Below are 16,509 nucleotides of genomic sequence, written 5' to 3'. Positions count from 1 at the left end.
TCGGCATTACTGAAGATGTCAAATCTTTTGAAAAAGGTAATGCGTGAATGCATGAGTTAGTGCCTCACTGTCCCTCATTTTTTATACTCTTAAATAACAATTCGAAAGAAACAGGCTTTCAGAGAATTCACATTATTCATGATGTTCAGACCAAGCACTTCATTTTTTTCCTTAATATTTCTTTCTCAAGTAGTTGAACTTAAACAACTTTAGTGTCAAACCCTCACAGATGCTCAAATCATTTTCTTTAAATTACTGAAATATATCACAACAGACAAAAGTGAAAACAACAAGTGTACAGTATGAGATTAATTCCTTTAAGTTTATTCCTTTGGATATTACAGAGAAAGTCATGCATAAGTTCTTATTCAGGTAATAGTGTTCGGTTCTGGGTAAGAAGAATAACAAATTAAATAATCAGTAAGCCTTCATTTTCAGTAGCCATGCTTTATACTGAATATTAAGAAAGTGCACAGATAAATGAGGTTAACATTTTGTTTTGTATTGGAATGCAAGTTTTGGCAGTATTGTGGCAAATAGGGCACACTTCATATTAATATGTGCCAGCACTAGAACCTATTTTTCTAGTTTTCATTTCGAATTATGTAACCAAGCTACTGTTCTTCTTATGCTTCTTCATTTATTTCACAGCAGAAAGGCACTTTTTAAACCATTTTCTGTTACCAATGGGCATTCATTTCCTTAGCAACTGTCTTTAGGAAATGCGAGTGATTTGCATAAAGGGCGATGGAGGAGTCGATATCAATCCAACTCACTTGACCAGCATCATCGCCTGCTTGCAATGGAAGCTCACTTACACTATTTCCTAGATAAAAGAAAACGAACTGAATTAAACATGTACTTTAATCAGTAAGTTACCTTCAGAATATTATTGTTTCATTAATGGGTTAAATCACCTGAAAATGAAATTGATGTCATTAATGACTCACCCTAATATCATCCCACACCCCTAAGACCTCTGTTCATCTTCAGAGCACAGTTTAAGATATTTTATATTTTAGTCCCAGAGCATATGCAGTCTATGCACACTTTACTGTCCATGTCCAGAAAGGGAATAAAAACATCATCAAAGTATTCCATATGTGACATCAGTTAGTTCATTAGAATCTCTTGAAGCATCAAAAATACATTTTGGTCCAAAAATAACAAAATCTAAGACTTTATTCAGAATTGTCTTCTCTTCCTATGTTGTAAACCCCAAATAAAGATTCAAACGGCCATGAATCAATGATACGATCAATGATTCGGATCACCAATGTCACGTGTTTTCAGCAGTTTGACATGTGATCCAAACTACATAAATCATGTGACATTGGAGATCCAAATCATTGATCGATTCACTGATTCATGGCCGTTTGAATCTTTATTTGAGGTTTACAAACAAAAGTGGAAGAGAAGACTGAATAAGGATGCTGAATAAAATCGTAGTTTTTGTTATTTTTGGACCAAAATATTGTATTTTTGATGCTTCAAGTGATTCTAATTAACCAACTGATGTCCCATATGGAATACTTTGATGATGTTTTTATTCCCTTTCTGGACATGGACAGTAAAGTGTGCATTGACTGCATATGCTCTGGGACTAAAATATAAAATATCTTAAACTGTGTTCTGAAGATGAACGGAGGTCTTACGGGTGTGGAACAACATTAGGGTGAGCCATTAATGACATCAATTTCATTTTTGGGTGAACTAACCCTTTAATATACTGTTTTTACCTGTTTCATCATGGAAATTGACTGCAACTGTTTCCATCCAAGCATTATCCGTGTTTCTCGGATCATCCACATAACCTTTATACACCTAAAGGAAAAAAGTTGCTGTGTTACCAACAACAATGCAATGCTTAAGGTGTGGTCATATTTACCATTGTTCAGTGTGAGCTATGATTCGTGCATCACTACACCATTGATAATGAATTGTGAAATCTCACTAATGTGGCTCTACCTTTGGACAGTGAAATTTACACATAAACGCATAGTCTCACCTGAAGACCTTCTGAGCTGAAAAGCTCAGTGATTCGCTTTTGGATATTTTCCCTCTCACTTGGAGATGCTAGCAAAGAGTTCATTGCCTCTTCTGAGAACTCGCGCTGCAGTGTTTGAGAAATGCGCTCCCCAGGGTCCACCATACCCTGAACACAAACAAACAAAAATTATAACCATGTTAGCATTTTAGCAGAATGATTTATAAAAACAATAATAATAATAATAAAACACCTTTAAAATCACCCCACAAATGGTGCACACTCAAAATAACCAAATTTGACTTTGGTCCCCGCAAAAAATATATAATGGATAAACCAGCATCACAGTTTATACTCACGCCTGGGATGGCCCATTCACCACAGTCCAACCTCTTGATGGACACGAACTGCAGCACGGGCAGTTGCGAGTTAGTGTGGTGGACACGTTGTCCTGTCGAGTCTCTTTTCCATCTGTATGAAGCAGCCACAGGAACAGGAATGAGTTTTTTAAAGCAACTCTGCCACACCGAACACAAAATACCTTGCATGCATGGAATTGTTAAACCGGGAGAAAGACTGCCGTTGAAAGGTTGGTTACCATTTATTATGACACAAATTCTAGTACCTTGTAACTATTGGATCAGCAGCATGGTTTGGACCCCACCTTCCCAGTAACCCTCTGCCCTCCAGTCCAGTTCTTCCATGTGGATTACTGAGGATGATTTATAGTGAGTATATATTAATAAGCAGGAAATCAAGCCTTGTAAATATTACAAATTTCATAATTTATGAATTTTGCAACATAGACAAAGTTATTGAACTGGATTGAATCAACATTTAACTGACTTGAGCTGAATAACTACACTATTGTCTTCTGTAGAGCTGCTTATAGCTGAACTGAACTAATTTTACAATAGATGTACTTTACACAGTCATTGAACTGAAATGAATCAACACTGAACTGACTTGTGCTGAATAATGACACAATTTTCTTTGACACAATTATAGAGTAGAATTTGTTTGACTCATTAATTCTGTTATTTTCCTGTTTATAAATAAAGGTGACTTGACTTTGACTCACAGTGGATTTCCATTCTGGATACGATATGGGCCCTCGTGGCTTCTCCTGTCCACAGATCCATCCAAAGAATTGAACTTTGGTGAAAATGTGCTAAAGGAAGTACATAGGATAAATTAAATTAAACATTAATACATATATATTTTGAAACATTATCGGGTGTCAATTTAAACACAATAATTATCTTGTGCACTTTTAAATCAGAAATTTGCAGTGTAACGTTTTGGATTTATTTTTAAATAAAAAAAATGACATATATTGCTCATGGTGTGTTTTGCATATGTTGTTACTCACCCTATCTCTGGGTCTGCCCAAACAGGTTTTTTCAGCACAGTCGGAGCCGTATAGTTAACAGGGTTGTACTGGGGCCAGTCTGACTCCCAGTCAATTTTGTCATCAGGAACAGGAAAGCGGCTTGTGTCTGAGCCAGGATATACTGGACAACGAGCCTTAATGTGTGCAGCAGGAGTCATGTAGACAGATGTTGATGAACAGAGACTAGGAATGCTGTTAATGGGGTTTTTCCTGCTGAACATTTGTTAAAAGAAACTATTCATTTAAAATTGAAGTTTCAGTTTCACATAGCAGGAATGTTTCTTTGTTATTATATTGTTATTATTTAATACTCACAAGACAACAAGGTACTGCAATAGAACATATTATTAATAATTAAGAAGGGGAAAATCTGTCGACAATAGACCTGCCAACCTTGTAACACAAACTTAAATAATTTTAATTATTACAGTTATTTACATACCAGACTCCACTTGTACCGGCGGGATATGGAAGACCAATAAGACTAAGCGCTACATGAACCGAAGCAACCCAGTTACGGGAAACTGATTTCATTCCAAATCAATATAAACCTGAGCTGCAGTAACCAGGAAGTGAGAGATCAGCCAGCCCAACCTTTCAGTGACGTAATTCATGCGACTTGCAGTAATGATAGCGAACACTAGAGTACTCTGCTGTAAAATCAAGCGGCAACCTCCCGCGATCTCTCTTGAAGCCAATACGGAAGTAATGTAAACTGCAATTCCTCAACTGGCCACTAGGGACAGGCTCCAGAAGGGAGCAGAATCTCATTGAGCCCCATGTTAAAATTCTCAACTTTAAAGCAGAAAAAAACATGTTTACAGCCTGGTACAAATTGTGGTTTTGGCTTATATGGCTAATTTTGATCTTCATGACAACTCTGAGGGGGGTGAATTTTTTTATAACTCATTCGTTTACGTTATATAAAGCCTTAAGGTTCTGCATAATTAAGGGCGTGGTTACAAGTGGATAGCCATTTATCCGCCGTCTATAGTCATTGCGTCACCTCAGCTCCGCGCACATCCCGCCTTTTTGCCCATTTTCTGTTATCCGGGAGTGACACGCGTTGACTCGCTCACAAGATGGCAACGCCCAGCTCGACCATACTTTAAGCTTCAGAACGGCTTATCAGAATCCTATGGGTGACGTCACGGACGCTACGTCCATATTTTTTTACAGTCTATGTGTAAAATCAGTAAAATCTCTATTGGTAGTAATATATTTATATCATACAAGGACAGTCGTGCATTGCAGTATACCCAATATAATGGACATAACTAATTCATTTTGGGACGAGTTTAAACGCATCATGTTATAAATAATATGCAAGTGCGTCGCCAGAAAACATATAGCACACACACACACACACTGTGTGTATGTGTGTTGGAAAATGTGACGAGTTCGTATATTTCTCTTGCACGTTAAGATACACTTTTCCCTTTGTTTGTTTTTTCCAACCACAAACTGTAAATCACGCCGGAGAGCCTACTAAACGAATCCGTGGGATGCATTCTGCACACCCACTCGAGCACTATGTAAATGCGTCTGCTGTGGCTTTTCACGCGCAGCGCGCGCCCCCGAATGTTGTACAGGAGAAATGCGCGTTCGCGCTCACGATCCGTTTAGGTTTAGATGCACGCTCGTTCCGCACTCGCATCCACAGGGGGGCCTTGACCGACTCCTCTTCGACTGTCAAGAAAGCGTACCGTATAACGGCAGTCTTTGCTATCCACTAAACCTGTCTTTGGACTGAAGGCACATACGAGCCCCCCATCCCGCCACAGACTGAGCGAAGGCGACTGATTTGTAGACAGAAACGATGGCGGAATCGGGCAGCAGCGCGGCGGCGGCCGGAGCCGCGGGCTCGAATAGCAGCGCCGCCGGGGCTGGAGGAGCCGTCGCGCCCGGAGGAGCGAATGGAGCGGCGGGACCCAAACCTGGCCTAGAGTCAGTGAAGGGACAAAATTTTGACGTTGGCCCCCGATACACCGATCTCCAGTACATCGGGGAGGGGGCCTATGGAATGGTTTGGTAAGCGGAAACCGCTCGTTTATGTATTCGCACACTTCAGTGGATTCGGGGCGAGAATTAGTGGGCTGGTAACGTTACTACCGATAAGCTCTTCGTAGTAAAGAAAATGGTGTTGATTCGCAGAAAGCAAATCCCATTCCGCATTCCAATTTCATGGAGAGAGAACCAGATATAAAAGGTGTTCAGCAGAATCATTTTTTTTTTTTTGGCTCAACAAGTTTCTGCATATTCTTCCCAGAATGTCTAACAATAGATTTCGTGTAATGCATTGGATTAAATCCCATTTCTTCAGCACAGGCTGTTTCTCAAATCACATCGAACTGCCTACATAAACAACCTTTTGAGGCATCATAAGCACGTTTAAATGTTAAAAAGTCCTATCTAGGTATCTCACTAGGTTTAAAGGCGCAAACGGTGTCTCACTGTACTGTATCTGTGTTATTGAGAACAGTCGTTATGTTCAGATGTTGAATGTAACTTGTCACTCTTGATTTTAGGAGTTTGATTAGTTGTTTTTAGTCTGAATCTGAACGCTAGGTCTATTAGCGCAACCGCTAGCAATCTGACATTCACTATGAGCTCGTAAAACAGGCGTGGTTACGATGCGGCCAAATGTGGATGAAGTGTTTAAGGAAATATTATTGCGTTTTTTGTAGAAATACGAATACGTTATTTTTTGTTTAGATATAATGTTATTTGCTAATAACATGCCAAAATTATGTTACACAAAATAGATAAGGTGTAGAATTAAGAGCTGAGCGTTGGTCTGCTCTCCATCCTCAAAATGACTGTCAAGTTTTGCAGGAGGATGTAAACAAACCCCCTGTAATAAAACACTATGGCCTTCTATGGATATCTTTTGTTAGGGCTATCGGACAGCTTAATAAGAATAATAAAAAATAAGGTACTAGGTGTTTTCTACAAATAAAGTGCACATTGGTAGTTTTAAAATGCATCAATTGTGTGCAAAGTTAGATATTTTGGCCTGTGCAATCTCAAATAAATTTCAAAGAATATAAAATGCTATCATGATATTCATTTTGGTAAATATTTTTACATTTCTAAATGATTCTCTATTATTTTGTGTATATTTTAACCTGTATTTAAAAACATTGCTAAAACAGGTTTAAACAATTTAGACATCTCGTATAATATTTAGCATGGTCTGAGGTTGACACAATTTAATTAACCGCTACATCATGCAGGTAGTTTTTTTTACGCATCACAATCTATATGAGTTAAATACGTGCACAAACTTGTATGCTGATTTATTTTCTCTCTCTCTCTCCTCTTTACCCACCATCTCTTTTCCTGCTGCCTGCAGCTCAGCTTTTGATAATGTGAATAAGATCCGAGTGGCCATTAAGAAGATCAGTCCATTTGAACACCAGACCTACTGCCAGCGCACCCTGAGGGAGATCAAAATCCTCCTGCGGTTCCGTCATGAGAACATCATAGGCATCAATGACATCCTGAGAGCGCGCCGCATCGAATATATGAGGGATGTGTATCCTTGAACATGCACAGCAACAAGCTCACAATGCACTAGGCCAAACTGTTAGCGCAAACTGTACTTGTCATTCATTGTATTTTGAACATGCATGTAATCTAATATAAAAATAATATAAATGTGTACATAATCACATTGTTGTATTGTGTTGTAGTTCTTTAACTGCATTTCAGCTATATTGTACAAGACCTGATGGAGACTGATCTTTACAAACTGCTGAAGACACAGCAACTCAGCAACGACCACATCTGCTACTTTCTGTACCAGATCCTGCGAGGGCTGAAATACATTCACTCTGCCAATGTCCTGCACAGAGACCTGAAGCCTTCAAACCTTCTCATCAACACCACCTGTGACCTCAAGGTCAGAACAGCCAAACGGATTTTCCTGATTGAAAAACTCCAAACATTAAACTCTAATGCTTAAAGGGGTTAGTTCACCCAAAAAATTGATGTCATTAATGACTCACCCTAATGTCGTTCCACACCCGTAAGACCTCTGTTCATCTTTGGAACACAGTTTAAGAAATTTAAGATTTAGTCAGAGAGCATAATTTGCAAGTGTATGCACACTTTACTGTCCATGTCCAGAAAGGGAATAAAAACATCATCAAAGTAGTCCATATGGGACATCAGTTGGTTAATTAGAATCTCTTGAAGCATCAAAAATACTTTTTGGTCCAAAAATAACAAAAACTATGATTTTATTCAGCATTGTCTTTACTTCCGCGTTTGTTTTCAAACCTCAAATAAAGATTCAAACGGTTATGAATCAGCGGATTGATTCATGAAGAGGAAGAGAAGACAATGCTGAATAAAGTCGTATTTTTTGATACTTTTGGACTAAAATGTATTTTCGATGCTTCAAGAGATTCTAATGAACTAACTGATGTCCCATATGGACTACTTTGATGATGTTTTTATTCCCTTTCTGGACATGGACAGTAAAGTGTGCATAGACTGCTTATGCTCTCGGACTAAATATAAAATATCTTAAACTGTGCTCTGAAGATGAACGGAGGTCTTAGGGGTGTGGGACGTTATTAGGGTGAGTCATTAATGACATCAATTTCTTGTTTGGGTGCACTAGCCCTTTAAATTAGTGTTTAGTAAACCATTGGTGGTAACACAGTAGCTTTTAGCCCAAAATTAAATCTAATATAAAATAAATGTGATTTTTAATGAGTGAAAATTATTTCGTAATAGATCTATTTTGGCACAGATATTTTTGAGGAACGCAGGACCAAATTTAGTAATGTAGCTCTTGTGCTTTGTTTAATCTGAAGGCAATGATCCTAGTGAAGCTAAATATAGAAATAAGAGGCTTTTTTTAGGCAAAATTTGCATGTTGGAAGGAGTGTTGTATAGAGGATATATATTTTCCTCACCCATAGATCTGTGACTTTGGGCTGGCACGGATAGCCGACCCAGAACATGACCACACCGGATTCCTCACAGAGTATGTGGCTACTCGCTGGTACCGTGCTCCTGAGATCATGCTCAACTCCAAGGTATGTCCGGGTGTTTGTCTTTAGCATTTAAGATCTGAACTGGATGCATATTTTGACCATCACTTTGTCTTTCAGGGCTACACCATGTCCATTGATATTTGGTCTGTGGGTTGCATCCTGGCTGAGATGTTGTCCAACAGACCCATCTTCCCTGGGAAGCACTATCTGGACCAGCTCAACCACATATTGGGTAAGAACATGAGTGTAATGCTAAATGGAATTTCCCTTCTCTTTAATTCTCAAATCTGCACTACCTGTAGTATAACATAAAAGAGGAACTTTCATGTATCAACTGCGTGTAGCAAGGATAACGTTGCATTATGACACAGTGGCACACTGTATCAGTGAGGGCAGGAAACACTAAAGAGAATAGACTCGGCTTCTGAACAGGATGCAGCTTCCCTGGGCATAAGTGAAGAAATAATATAAAAGTAAACTCGTTCAAAAGGTTTGGGTGAGGAAGACTGAATAAATAATTTCATGAAAGGACTCATTTAATTGCTCAAAAGACTTCTGCATTGTTAAAAATCCCGTATACTAAAGCAGTGGATCTGTTTTTGCTTTTTGATATGAAAAGTATTTTATTATGTATTTAGTGTATTCTATATTCCTTTTAGTACTGTATTGAAGTGGCAACCCAGCACGGTACCAAAACTGTTTCTGGTATAAAAGTAAACAACCTTTAAAATGTATTACTATTATAATTATTATTGATATAATTAATACAAATTATAATTTACCTTTGCAAGTAAACATGCATTTAGCTTTTACTTTTCATATAGTTTTAACTATATTTGGTTTAAGAATTTTCTACGAAGACTAATTAATGTTTTAAAAAAGCATTTCCACTCTCTTTTTAAAAACTAATAAGCTTAACATTGCACAATTCTAAAATAATATTTAATTTTTTTCAGTCAGCATAATTTTCTTCCTTGCTGTTCATTTTGCACAATCAAGCCCAAGGAGATCATAGAAACAATGATTTTCAGTTGACAACCACTGTATTGTTGTTATTTTACTCATTTTGGCATGCAAGAAATTTTAGTTTGTTTATGGTGTTAATTTTCCTGCCCGATCGATTAGGTATTTTGGGCTCCCCCTCTCAAGATGATCTAAACTGCATCATCAACATGAAGGCCAGGAACTACCTCCAGTCTTTACCCCAGAAGCCAAAAATCCCATGGACCAAGCTGTTCCCCAAAGCAGACAACAAAGGTCAGCTCACGCATTAGGATGTTTAGTGAATGATGTGTAGAGTGAGGTCTGACAGTAGCTGTTTCAAGTGTGTTCTTGTATAAATGATTTATGAGGACCCAAGTGTGTAAAGACATGGGTTTAAGAGGAGACATCCTCGTTTCCTAAAAACGGCAATATTTTCGACAAAAAGCTGAGAAAATCGTGTCTTCCCAACCCCTCCTCAAATATGACAGCGTGCATAAGCATTAGCAATGCTTTAATCGCTTGTTTCTGCTCCTTTTTTTTCTGTGTTTTGCTCTGGATATTCTCTACTCTTCCAGATGATATGTAATAGTGCCCCCTTACTGTATAACAGTGAAAACAGGGGATACAGAAAAATTCTGCATGGTCTCATAAATGACTGAAAATTATGTCAATTCTAAATAGTGTTTTTTATTTTTATTTTATTATCAAATGCAAGCTATGCAATGTGGAGAAAAAACAACAAATAGAACCTATTATAATCAGTAATACTGTCAGCATTGGATGAGGTGGGACATGAAAATTCCAGACAGTAAACTGGCGTTCCATTCCGTTTCTGACATACTACAAGCACCTGCGCTACTACTAACACAAAGATGGATGGAAAATAGACTTGTCTACGCGGTGTAAGGGGATAGAACATAGTTTGTACAGTATAAAAACCATTATGCCTATGGAGAGTCCCTGTATGCAAGTGTGTGCATGTGTACATGTGGGTGTACTGAACAAATGTGGGTGTCAACAAATGGTCTTTTGATGGTCTGGCTGCATTGTGCAAGTATGTTTAATGAAACATTGGCAGATGAACAAAAAAAGAAAAATGAACTTCTGTATTTGTACATTTACATCCTGGTATGACTGTCGGTTTGTGCTTTGTTAGTTGTGCATGATTTATAGGCTTGTATATTAGTAGTACTGTTAAATAAGTTCTTTTGTAATCATAGATTTAACATCGTAGTGTGTGGAACTTCATGTTCTTCTACCTTTTGCGTTTCAGCTCTGGATTTATTGGACCGCATGCTAACCTTTAACCCCATCAAACGTATAACTGTGGAGGAAGCACTGGCCCACCCCTACCTGGAGCAGTACTATGACCCCTCTGATGAGGTACCACTCTTTCCCCTTTTCCAGCTCCATCCATTTTTGTTGTTTTTATGCCTCACTCCTCTTCTGTACAATCTTGTATTTAGTTAGTTAAGCCTAACAACGTTTCACATTGTTTGCAAATGTAGCCGGTGGCTGAGGAGCCCTTCACTTTCAACATGGAGCTGGACGATCTTCCTAAAGAGAAGCTGAAAGAGCTCATCTTTGAGGAGACAGCACGCTTTCAGGCCAACTACCAGGGCTCTTGAGAGGGAAAGGTACAAAAACGCAAACACGTGTCAAAAATGTAAAGTGTAACATTTCACTTAAAAAAAAAAAAAAAAAAAAAAAACAACAACAAGGAAAGTGACTAAGAAGTCATATGCCATAAGCAACTAAAGTTCACCCAAAAATGAATTGACGACCATTTTACTCACCCTCATATGTGACTGACTTTTAAAGATATTAAAAAAATAAATAGCTGTATTTTTCCAGAAAAGGCATATGGATGTTGACCAAAGATGTCAAGCTGCAAAAAAATGTTTATCCTTAAAGTTCATTTGAGCATAGTCATATTTATATTTGGCAGGGTGCCAAACCTTGTGCAATGCATCTCAATGTACATGTACAAACGAGATGTGAAATCTTTTGCTGTCTATTCTTGGGTGAACTGTTCCTTCAATAAACATTTTTTTATATTTAGAGAAAAAAATATATAGTTAATTTCTTTGCCCAAAAAACAAACAAAAAATGTAATCATTATTTTTTTGTTTTGCACACTATATTAAAATACATTTATTAAGTAATATCATTTCTTTTTAATGAAAGCAATTTTATATTCTCCTTGGAGTAATAGCTTTCAATAAAAGATAATTTGAATTTATTTAACCGTAAAAATAACTTTTGATACATTTATGTTAATATACTGAACGGACCAAAATATTTTGTGTAAAAAAAATAATATTAGATGGTATTTTAAATATTTATTTGTTTATATTTAAAACCTGTGTTTCAAAGAATTACACATTTAAACCTTTTGTTGTCCACTGATGGTCAGTAATTCTTTTTTGCAGCCATCATTGAGAATAATGGAGCAGCGTGGAGTCACAGATAAAGATAACTCCAGACAACCTGCGAAAACATATACATGCATATATAATTAAAAAAATAAGAAAAAAAGAGGAAAAATGTACATTTAAAAACTTCAGCTTTGTTTTATCTGTCCATCTCTCTTTCTTGCTGGAAAGCTGTGTGCTAGTTTGGGCTTGTAACATCTTATCATAATGCCATTAATGGGGGCCGCCAGACTCGCTTTTCTCATCGCATACCGCACACAGCTCCTGCTCTCTGAAACAATTGCATCTTTCACCCTTTCTCTCAATACCCTGCTTCTCTCTCTGTTTGTATCCGTCTCTTTCTCTTTATGTCTCTCTCGAGGGTGTCTCTTTACTGGTCTGTGTTGTTCTGGGTGTTTTTTTCCCATTCCAACAGAGATGGAGAGGGAGAGAGAAAGAGAACCTCTACGCTGGGCACTGACTGGTGTGTGTATATATAAGTGGTTTTGAGTTTCATTGGAGTATTGTAAGTTGGCAATCTGTATGTACACTGTAATTTGAACATTAAGATCAGTTACAAATTGTGTTTTGTAATGTTAGGGATTTATATTTGAATATCTTTTAAAAATATATAAAGTCATTGCTTGTGTTTCTTTTCTTCTTTTTTTAAAATGTATTCAAAGGCAAGTGATATTACATTTAACAAGCGTAGACTTTTTTGTTTTCTGTTGTGAGGAAAAAGGTCTTGTTTTGATTCTTGAGAAATGTATTGTGTGAAACAGAAACGGCGACAGGCAGGATGAACCGAGGAAAGAGAGCAAGATGGAATAGTATCATCTGCTGTAAAATATCATGTTCTACTGTTGAGAACTGAGACTATTTCTTGCCAATGTTCTTGGGAAAATTAAGCCATCAGTATCATATTTTCTTTTCTTTCTTTTTTAAATGCTGGCTTCCTTTCCCTCTTTCTCTTCTCCTCCTCTCTTGTCTGTTCATTTCATGGAGGCTCTGTGGCGTGCAGCAGACCTTCATCGTGCATTCTTTTGTGTTTTTTTTTATTTTTTATATGGGGGGTTGATACTGATTTTTTTCTTTGTGAGTAACAATAGTTGTCATTGGTTACCATGTCCATGACTACTGTTGCCATGATTCCTTTCTGATAAGTCGCACATTCTGGATTTCTTGCTAGCAGATTTCGGTCCCTTGCCTTTTTTTTTCTCTCTCTCGCATCATCCTTGTTCTCTTTTGTTTTGCTTTTCTTCACTTGTCCTGGAGTGATTGAGGAATCATAGCCAAGCTTAACACTTTCAGAGCCATAGCACATTTTTTCCTCATTCCCTCCCTGTGATGTCAGAACTTTTCAAAGGGCTTTTCCACAGGGCTTGCTGACCTCATGCCTCTCCTGCCTGTGATTGGCTCACCTTGTGTTTATCTGGTGTCGAACTGACTTACTCTGCATGCACTGCATCTAAGACGTAACAACCTGCCTTTATTACATGTTTTCAGTGGAGGGGAAAAAAGCTGTTTTTAAAGAAACCGTCATTGCTTTTGGCCAATCATGGATGAGGAAAGCATGTTCAAGTGGGAAGAGTTAAAATGGCACAGTGTTTAGCTGTTTTGAATAAAAAATACAGGGTGTGATTTAAAAATTAATCCCCCCCCCCCCCCCCCCCCTGTGTAAAACCCCATTGGGATGAGCCCCAACTGCAGAAGAAATTCACTTTGCACGTCAATCGTGTAACATTTTCTTAATCAGTGCACCTGCACTTTGTGTCTTATGACCAATTGTTTTGTTTAGTTTCTATTTAGTGCAATTTTATTGTGTTAAATCTATTCCTGTGACAAAAGTTTCCTTGTTTCTATCCATTCTCTTTCTATGCTTTAGTAATCATCTTTTTTTCTTAATCCACCACTTGTTAGGGTAAAATCAAATGTAATGGGCAATGACGGTTGGTCGCGTTCCATGTCTATGTCTGTCTTTTCCAACCAGAAGCTGCTCTTCTCTGCTTCCTCATGGGGAGGGGAGATCATTTCGCTCTGTGATTTGAGGGAAACAATTCATTAACAAGAAAAAGATTATTTATATTACTGTATTGTCAATGGCAATGATATGCTTCTTGTGAATGGGACCATGGGGACTGTCAACAGTCTTACACACACGCACACACACACACACACATTTAAGGATGTATTTCTCACATATAAACCTGCACGCATACTGTATATGATTTCAAAAGCCTACAAAGGGGGCAGATATCCTAATGTCCTTTTAATGGCTGTTATAATGATTATTGCTGGTGTTATATTGGTGAGGTCTTTTTTTATTTTAAAAACTGAAAAGGGATTTAAAAACTTTTGTCCTTTTTAAAGTATGTTTTGCATTTTTTTCATTTTGTTCGCTTTGGGTGTGAAAAATAATTGGCTGTTCACTCTTTCTGAAGTCTATTTTTCCCTGAATCTTATAAGGAATTATTTTAAAAGATGATTAAACGATATGGGTAGATTGTCAAGAGAAATGAGTTATGGATGGTTATATTCTATGTATATGCTTATGGGTATAATAAATTAAACAATTAACAAAAACAGAATTATATACATATATTAAATAAAATTCCTGATACTGTAAGTCCTTGTCTTGTGCTTTTTGTATTCTTTTTGTTAATAAACAAAATAACCTTTAATCCTGCTTCAAAGATGTTTACTAAATTGAGTGTACATCAAAAAAAAAAAAATTCAACAAACATGAAAATGAAATGCACATACACAACTTATCATTGTCATATCAATAAAAATATATTGCATATAACAGCAACATATCTTTTGGGAGTGTAATATATTTGCAAATTATCCTTTAAAAAGTGAGTTTACATATTCTCATATTAATTTAGTTTTTTTCTCCTTTTTTTTTTAAACCTAAGTGTGCATATGTGAAATTAAAATCAACTGCTCTGCTCATGCACTTATGGCTAAAGTGTTTTTATTTGCTCTCACTTCTTTTTTTATTGCCACTCAAATGTATTAATAATGTATTTATGACCTTGTTTCCTCCTTGTGATTAGCAGAGAGTTTATTTCAAACATTACCTGTGTATTGTAAATAAATTGCAATTTGACAGCCATGGTTACATTTGCCTTTTAGTCATATTCCCATGATGCAAGATGGATGTTTTCTGGTTTCCTGTGAAGGGAGTGGCATTATGGCTAACAAAAGCTACTTCATTTTCATTAGTTTGGGAAAATCAAATGTTATAACCGAACAACGGTAAACTTTATTGGAAGTTAATGTTTAATTTAATTTATGGCTAATGAATGGATTAATATTCTCTCCAAAATTCCACTCCTTGTTTTCTGGGAGCTCTTTTACCGTTTTCAAATGCGCCAAGTTGCCTGTCCAGTTGGATCACTCCTCTGCTTCGACAACATGTTTCAGCATGGGTTGAGAATTCTGCTGTGAGGCATTCTGCTCTTGAAGACAGATCAAGCTGTTTAGGATAAGGGTGTGCTTGCATTCTTGTCTACCACTGATTCAAATGCAAAACTGTGACCAAACTGTGATAGACTAAGGCCCCATTCACACCACAAGTCTTAATGCTCAATTCAGATTTTTTTTTGCTCAGATCTGATTTTTTGTTTGGCTGTTCACATTACCTTTTAAAATGTGGCCTATATCTGATTCCAGTGTGAACTGTTTGAGGTTTTAAACTAACCAGCATGTGCAAAAGGACAATATCAATTACATCAGACGCAGCACGCTGTTGCACTAAAGTTCGGGAGGTTATGGAGGAAGTAAGCAAAAATGTTTGTGTTATGGAAGCCATAACATTAATGAGCATGTGCTGAAGAGGAGAAGAATGAAAAGAAAGAGAGCAAAATTGGTTATTTTGGCCTTTTGTCACATTCCTTTGGCACTGAAACCACGTTTTTCTGTGTCCCCGTTCTTTTATTTCGTGTACTATTTTTCAAAAACCGAGTGGTTACGGTAGGATCCTTCTAGCGTAGCTTTAATTGACGTATCTTCCCATATACTAATTAGGTCTAACACCTTACTCTCCCTCCATTGACTCGCTCCATCGCTATTCTCCATATCTAGTCAAGTTTTTAATGTTACTGTCTGTGTCTGTTGTGTCTAGGGCTAACTCGCCGGCGCATAATTGTGACAAATGTCGACATATTGACCTAAAAGTCACATCAAATCCGCCTTGGTCGTTCACACTGCAGCCGCATTGGAAGAAATCAGATCTGGGTCTGAGTCAGGACCACATATGTATGTGGTCTAAATCTGATTTGAAAAAATCAGATCTGGGCTAGATTTGAGTGTTCACACTACCTCTGAAGAAGTCTGACCTGGTCACTTGACCCCAAAAAAATCTGATTTGGGCCAGTTTTGCCTACAGTGTGAACGGGGCCTAAGATGAATCAATGCTTGTACAAATTAGGAATGGACTATTAGTGTCTATCTCTGCCTCACTTTCTATCTGTCTCTGCCTCCCTTTGTTTGTTCAATGTCAATCTCTCAGCAATTCTATACAAAACCAGAACAATAGAAAACAAAAATGTTCTGCTGACACACAGAACCAGCAGTGTGTACATTACTGTGAGTTTGCATTTATCCTGCCGTAAGCCTTTGTTAACCACTGAAATGTGTGAAAACATGAACACTGGCCAAACATCACCTTGTGTCCTCCACTATACCTTCTACCAAATGTTGTAATGAAGCGACTGA

General features: G+C 37.4%; 2 protein-coding genes across 3 annotated transcripts; one reads left to right on the top strand and one right to left on the bottom strand.

Annotated features, from left to right (window-relative positions):
* Positions 1-294: 294 nt before the first annotated feature.
* On the bottom strand, positions 295-4,016 carry nudt9 (nudix (nucleoside diphosphate linked moiety X)-type motif 9). 2 transcript variants are annotated; one of them, XM_067414424.1, is made up of 8 exons: positions 3,823-4,016; positions 3,360-3,590; positions 3,069-3,158; positions 2,613-2,699; positions 2,347-2,458; positions 2,009-2,155; positions 1,740-1,824; positions 295-826 (listed from the first exon to the last, which is right to left on the bottom strand). In XM_067414424.1, the coding sequence occupies exons 1-8, from the start codon at positions 3,912-3,914 to the stop codon at positions 681-683; spliced, it is 990 nt and encodes a 329-aa protein (XP_067270525.1). In that variant the 5' UTR covers positions 3,915-4,016; the 3' UTR covers positions 295-680. The 2 variants fall into 2 exon arrangements, with proteins under 2 accessions (XP_067270525.1, XP_067270517.1); XM_067414416.1 differs by having other exon boundaries at positions 3,360-3,593; positions 3,823-4,014.
* A 928-nt stretch (positions 4,017-4,944) lies between these two features.
* mapk3 (mitogen-activated protein kinase 3) lies at positions 4,945-14,413 on the top strand. Its single transcript, XM_067414403.1, has 9 exons — positions 4,945-5,411; positions 6,736-6,918; positions 7,095-7,284; positions 8,315-8,431; positions 8,507-8,621; positions 9,515-9,646; positions 10,647-10,756; positions 10,882-11,010; positions 11,806-14,413. Exons 1-8 carry the CDS (start codon positions 5,200-5,202, stop codon positions 10,999-11,001), a joined length of 1,179 nt encoding a protein of 392 aa, XP_067270504.1. The 5' UTR covers positions 4,945-5,199; the 3' UTR covers positions 11,002-11,010; positions 11,806-14,413.
* Positions 14,414-16,509: the final 2,096 nt, after the last annotated feature.

This window comes from Pseudorasbora parva, chromosome 2 (assembly GCF_024679245.1).
Source record: "Pseudorasbora parva isolate DD20220531a chromosome 2, ASM2467924v1, whole genome shotgun sequence".
NCBI lineage: Eukaryota > Metazoa > Chordata > Actinopteri > Cypriniformes > Gobionidae > Pseudorasbora > Pseudorasbora parva.
This window is presented reverse-complemented; position numbering and strand designations above follow the sequence as displayed.